This window comes from Microtus oregoni, unplaced genomic scaffold (genome assembly GCF_018167655.1).
Source record: "Microtus oregoni isolate MIOR12 unplaced genomic scaffold, Mior012 000015F_ref0000493, whole genome shotgun sequence".
NCBI lineage: Eukaryota > Metazoa > Chordata > Mammalia > Rodentia > Cricetidae > Microtus > Microtus oregoni.
Window position 1 is genome coordinate 16,797,272 of NW_024543074.1, and position 6,709 is coordinate 16,803,980.

General features: G+C 44.2%; 1 protein-coding gene across 1 annotated transcript; it reads right to left on the minus strand.

Moving 5' to 3' along the window:
- Positions 1-278: 278 nt before the first annotated feature.
- Positions 279-6,103, minus strand: LOC121456610 (eotaxin-like). The gene is made up of 3 exons (XM_041664918.1): positions 5,907-6,103; positions 1,676-1,787; positions 279-1,298 (listed from the first exon to the last, which is right to left on the minus strand). Exons 1-3 carry the CDS (start codon positions 5,980-5,982, stop codon positions 1,193-1,195), a joined length of 294 nt encoding a protein of 97 aa, XP_041520852.1. The 5' UTR covers positions 5,983-6,103; the 3' UTR covers positions 279-1,192.
- Positions 6,104-6,709: the final 606 nt, after the last annotated feature.

The window sequence follows — 6,709 nt, forward strand, 5'->3', positions numbered from 1 at the left end:
TGGGTGCAGGTATAGTGGGGGACTCCTTCAGAGTGACTGTCTCAGTGTGTGTGTGTGTGTGTGTGTGTGTGTGTGTGTGTGGCTGGGATTTTGCTGATAGGAACAAGAACCCTAGGGCCAGAATGGAACATCTGGATTTCGATAAACACGTTCCGAAGAGTCATTTTGTGAAGAACACAGCCCCACCTCACAAGCAGTTCTCCCTCGACTGCCATCTTTAGCCCACCCCACTTGCATGGAATTTCCCACAGGAAAACACAACTCAGTGATGATAAAGATACACATGGATTTTATGAATGCCAAATCAATTCCCTTCCATTTGACACTGCACACCTTACATCCACAATAACAATATCCTCCTGGAAATACAAAAATAGACTTCCATAACAGTGACCGTTACCAGGTAAATGGGGAGGAGACCACAAGAGGACTTAATCTGGACTAACAGAGGGATAGGAATCTCCTCAAGCTCAGATACATAGCTCAATAAAAACAATTAAAAAGGCTCAGGCATTAAAAATGATATGTAAGAAAAAGTTGTACTGAAATATGTTATTACATATAATTAGTATATACTAATAAAAAATACATTGGTTTAGCATGGTAGCACATTCCTTTACAATCCCAGCACTTGGAAAGCAGAGACAGGTTGATCTCTGTGAGTTTGACAGCCTGGTCTATATACTGAGTTCTAGGTCAGCCAGAGTGATACAGTAAGGCACCGTCTCAAACAAATAAACAACAAAAAGAACTGATATCCATAAAAATATGCTTTAAAACTCCAAGTATGTAAATGTAACAACTTTTAAAATATTAATATTTAATTACTATATATTAATTATGCAAAGCAATGCATTATATTATGACATTTTCACACGTCTATAAGGTGTTTTGATCATATTTACTCCTGTATTATCCTCAATTATTCCCCCATCCTGTTCCACCCCATTCCTCAATAATCTGGCATCTTTTAAGCCCCCCTTTAGGATTTTGCATATTTAAGAAATTACACAACCTTTCCGCGTCTGGCTTATTTCACAGGACATAATGACTTCCAGTCCCACCCGTAACGAAATGAGGTCAAGTCCTTGGGGAATGGTGTTGAGACGACCCGAGAGCACAGCTTAGGAATGGGGAATAAATCAAGCATTTGTGTTTTAGGCTGTGGTTTAGTCTCAACAGATGGGATGGTTTATGGTTTTGGGATTCTGAGGATTTGGTCAAGGTACTTTGTGGCATCCTGGACCCACTTCTGCTTGGGGTCAGCACACATATCTTTGCCCGACTTGGTCTTGAAGCTGTAGAAAAGAGCAAAAAACAGTCAGGGGGATACTCGGAAATTTCTCCTCTTTCCTCCTCAAACCCTCCCGAATCATTTGCTAAGGGGTGCAGAGGTCACTGTGGTACAAATGGGCAGAGGAAGGGTGGGATTCCAGTCTTGGTTTCTGTTCTTGAAGGCCCAGTAAATTTATCTTTTTCTCTTGGACCTGAAGGATCTGACATGGCCAGGAAACAAATCTGAGGCGGAGAGCTGGGTGAGACTCAGTACATTGTGCTGTGAAAGCTCATGGATTGGGTGACAGGTGCCAAGCTGTCTGATTCTTTAATCAGGACACAGCCTTGGAAATGAGTTTGGGTCCAGAGGTTTGTGTGTTGGGGTGGGGTGTATACTCACACTATGGCTTTTAGGGGGCATCTGCTGTTGGTGATGTTTTTGTAGCTCTTCAGTAGTTGTTTGGGGATCTTCTTACTGGTCATCACAAAGCAGCAGGAAGCTGGGATGGACCCTAAATTTTGGAAGAAGGAAATGGACAGGAAGAATGAGCCATCTGTGATGCATGGTTGTATGCAAACAGGGCTTTGTAGGAAGAGAGTTAGGAAGAGGTAAAGGCACATCCTGGGTAGAGGGAAAATCACAAAGCCCTGTGTCTTTGATGTGGGACACTGCCCTGCCCGTGGTCCTCTGCACAGTGGGGACCCATCAGCTCTGACAAGATGGAATGGGCATTACGTTGTTAAACTGGGATATATTGTTGAGCTCACTGAGAAGCTGGCCCCAGAAGCAGTTTTACGCTCCCTTCCATTTCAGTTAAGCATTTTTAGATCAAGTTTTCCCCAAGACTTATCTGTCAGGGGAATGACTGTCCAACTCTGTGACAGAGAGGACAGAATGGCAGAACAGACCACAAAGGACAGTAGGGAGCCCCAGACAACAGCAGGAAGGGAGACTGCCAATAACAGGACGTGGCAAAGCTTCTGCCCCTGTGCCCAGAACTCAGTGGGGGGGGGGGGCGCTCCAGCTGACTGCCTCAGGGGCTTCCTCAGCCAGTTTCTGCTGGTTTTCATGCCCTGATTTGGTGGTGTTACCTTTCTCTTATATTTTCTCTCCAGGGAGGGGCACTCTACTCTGTCTCTGGAAGCACCAACTGCCAGCTTCAACAAGGCTCCTCCAGTCCATTTCTACTGGGTGTTTTGCACAATGGATCTGATGGTAAATCCCCCCTCCCGTGTGTGTGCGCGTGTGTGTATTTTTACTATTTCTTTGACTTGGTATGTATTGGGGAAATGCACTCACTGATTCAGAACTTCACACAGCCCACTCCCCAGACCACACGGCATACAATTGGCACTGGCAGCTTGATCTGATAACAGCCATTTCTGTTTTAAAGGAGTGACCCTCATATAAAGTGAAAGGAGGGGCACACAGGAGAGACCAGTGGTGGATGGAGTATAGGTGCAGCCATAGACACTTAGCTTCCCACTGCTAAAACAAGGGAATGACCATCTCCTGTACCTAAAAACTACAACTTCAGGGTTCACGTGTAAAGATTTTGTCTCTCGGTGAACTTTTCTTTTGGCCTTGTCTTGTTTACAGAGTGTTCAGATCAAGGTCATTGATTTCCCTGCAGGCTCTGCTCACAGCGCTAGAACAGTCTCAGGATGGTAAAGACCAGAAGGGAGAAAAGCAAACAATCCAAATGATAAGACAGGTTGCCTGAAAACAACACAAACAAACAAACAAAACTCCAAACCAAAAAAAACTTGGTAGCTTACTAATATGATCCTTCAGGTCAATAGATTTACTGGGGTCATGGCAGCCAGGACTTAGCAGCTTTTGTCTGCATTACTTAAAGTTTTAGGGCTTAGCGTCTGGACGACTCTGATAATAGATGAAGGACCAAAGAAACTAAGCAGAATTAAAATAGTAAGATGGCGAAGGGTCTGGCGTCTTCGGAACGGTTTATGGAAGAAAACACCCATTTAACCCTTTAAGGAGGCAGGGAGTGTTTAAGGAAGGCTTTACAGACAAATAAATAAACCTCTGGCATGCATAGGTGATTATCTGGAGTCAGGGCGTATCTTTCAGGGAGAAAGTGTAAGCCCTCAGCTGGTTTATTGTTTTATAGTGGGCCTTTCTTCTTTTGGAGTTTTTAATGCCTTACGGAACTTAACTTTGGACAGGTGAAATCAGTAACATTATGGAATTTGACAGCTTGCCCCTTTTAAACTGGCCAAAGCTGAGCATCTGAATGACTGTCTTCGTTGTACTTTTTTTTTTTTTTTTTTTGTTGGCTGTTTAAGGGCCATGTGGTTAACCACAGAGAAACTTCTTTTTCAGTCACAGGATATTCCTTAGGGGTTGCCATGGGTGCTGGGAGAAGCCTTGGCTCCCTTCGTTCAGTTTCTTTCGTATTACTTGTGCTCCCTGTAGGATGGCTCAGAGCCTGCTAACCATATGGCTTCCTTCAGAAGCATAGAAAACATGTCCTTCTCTGGCGACTCGCCCTCCGACAGGGTATGCACTGCTTAGAGCCCAGTTTCTGGAGATTCCATGGCCTCTCCTATCAAAAGGATTGCTGATTTGAAGGAACCCCAACATCCAGGTTCTGACTGTCCTCGGAGGTCAAAGGCTAAAATACTGGCCCTAGTTTCCTCTGCTCTGCGCTGATGTAGGTCTCCAAGTTGTAGTTGCTGGACACCCAAAAGGGCAGCCTTACTGTTCCTATATTGTTAACTTTGGTGTAACATTCAATACAGTTTAGACAAAGGAAATTTTAAATAAATCGCGATTTTGCTAAAACAAGGTTTTCCCAAGTATGAACCAGTCTAATAAAGTTAGCAAAGACACAAGTAACTACCTTGCATTTTTGGCTTTCAAATCAGTTTTTGTAATGTTGCCACGAGCAGATTGTAGACATTTTAATAACTTCCTGGTATCAAATCCACAGGATCGATAATTCCCATCCTCCATGCAACTAGCACAATTCACTCAAACATCGTGTGATTTGGATTTAAGCTTTTTTTAAAATTGTCTTATCACTTAAAATCTGTATTTAATTTTTAAAAATTTTCCCATTTAATAAAAAGATAAAATCACATAGTTACATTCTTTTAAACTGTCCCTTACATCTAATTACCTTAAAATTTCATTTCTATAAATAAGAATTGAATTCAAATTATATACATGTTATTATTGTGTAGCAAATTAACATTGCTTGACCGCCATGCTCACTTCCTTCTACTGAGGACTGCTGGGTCACCCAGAATATTACTGCACATCTGTCTTACAATGTATTAAATCAATCCACCTTTTTTGTCCCCAAATAACAGAGATGTCAGTGCCATATAACAACATGCAGGCAATTTAAAGGCTGAATAAATTGTACATTATGTTGCTAAATTGTTATGTGTTGTTTGAGCTCACTAGAAGCTGTCTCTGAAAGCGAACTTGCTCCCCCTCCAGAGTTCTTCAAGATCTCTTTGCTTGGGGATGGACTAACCCCCCGCCCCCAAACTCTGCAACAGGGAGGAGGAATCAGACAGACATCCGAGAGCGAAAATATTATTCCCTTAAGAACTGTTAAAAGGTGAACTCTTGCCAACAGAGGTTATTCTCACTTATCCCCTGATATGAAAGTGCTCGTCATGGGAAAGAGAAGCCAGATGCTCAACCGTGGGAAGCTCATCCATGGAAGAAAACACAAAAGGGGAACTCCCTGCTCCTGCTTCCAAGTCAGTTTCGTGTGAGTGTTATAAGCCCGCAATTTAGCAGTGTGCTTTCTCTTACTATTCTCTCTCTGGTTTGGAAGCCTCACCTGAGGGAATATATCTGTTGGGAACCCCTTTAAAGGGACTCCCCTTGTCAATGTCTGCTGAAGGTTTTGAACACTAGAGTTGTTACTTTGCTCCCCCCCCCTCTCTTCCTTTCTCTTTCCCTCTCTGCCACTTTGGTTGGCTGGAGGTATTAATCAGTTTGGCCAGTGAGGGAGATGATGAAATGGCACACGATGTTTCTGAGCTTGCAACTGTTGCTCGCAGAGCCCTTGAGCGAGCGCTCTTTTCCTTCGTGGCCCTATCCAGCCTGGAAACCTGAGCATACAATACAAAAGCCGAGCGTGTGCATTATTACAGTTTGCCCTAGGCCCTTGTTGATTTGATTGAGATTAGCATGCATAAGTTCACACCCAGGAAAAGTAAGTTATCCAAAGATAGGAAAAGGGGTAAGACACAGACACCTACAGCAGGTCCTAAACAGAGTCAAGGTGAGCTTGTGTCTCAAGACCCCCTCCCCGTTTTTTGCCACTGTTGTTATCTTAGAAACCTCCATAAACTCTTCCCCTCAAAATACTTCCAGGTCACCACTACCCAAATGCTTACTGTGCCATGTACCCAGACACGGTGAGGGGCTGTCTGTGGATGCATTTGGCAGCTGACTCAATGATCCTTCTGGGGAGAGAAAGAGAGGGGGTGGTGGGGAATGTGGACCAACATCAGTTCTGGCTGCTTGACTGGTCGGGGTTCCTTGTCCCATCTTTAAATTGCAGAGTTAGCAGAGAGTCTCTGAAAAGTCCTGTCATCTGGATTGAGAAATAGCTGGCATCCCTCAAAGGAAGGAGGGGACTTACCTGGGTGAGCCAAAACCTGGGAGGTGAAGGCAGTGACCACAAGCAGCAGGCACAGAAGCCCTGTGGAGATCTGCATGGTGGAGGGAGACAGTTGGACGTTTCTGCGTTGATCTCAGCCTCTTTGCCTCTCTGTCTCTCTGCTCTGCTGGCTATCCTGTCTACCTTTATAGGGAGCAGAGTGGGTGGAAGCTTCCAGAGAAGACATTTGTCTGCACAAAGTCATGAAGGAGGGGTCTTGAGAGGTGGAACACAAGCCAGCTCCTGGATAGATATCAAGACAGAAAGAAACACAAACCCATGGGTGGGACTTGGCATCTGCCTGGGGATGGGACCAAAAAAGGAAGAGATTATGAAATGTAATTTATCACCATGCAGTATGAGAAAGAAGTCAGGGAATGGCGTGGAGAAACCAGTGGATTTTAAAAAATCCTCCTTGGTCTCTGTGCTTACCTGGTGGCCTCTAGGATTTTGGAGACACAGAAGGTCCCCACAATGTGCCCACTCAGGTGCAGAAAGACTTTAACAGTATAGCTCTGAACATTGCTGCATGTCTGTGGCTCAGAGAACAAGGTATTATAATCTTGCTTGGTCTTGTTATGTAATCCAGGGACCATACAATCTCAGCGTCCAGAAATTTAGTATCATGGGAAGCAGCAAGTGTAGGGACAGCTTAGAAAACAAGGTTCGCACTTGGCTTGAGCTACACACACACACACACACACACACACACACACACACACACAAAGTGGTTAGCAACTCAGTACCACCACCTGTACCAAGCTATATACACATCCTCCAAAGAA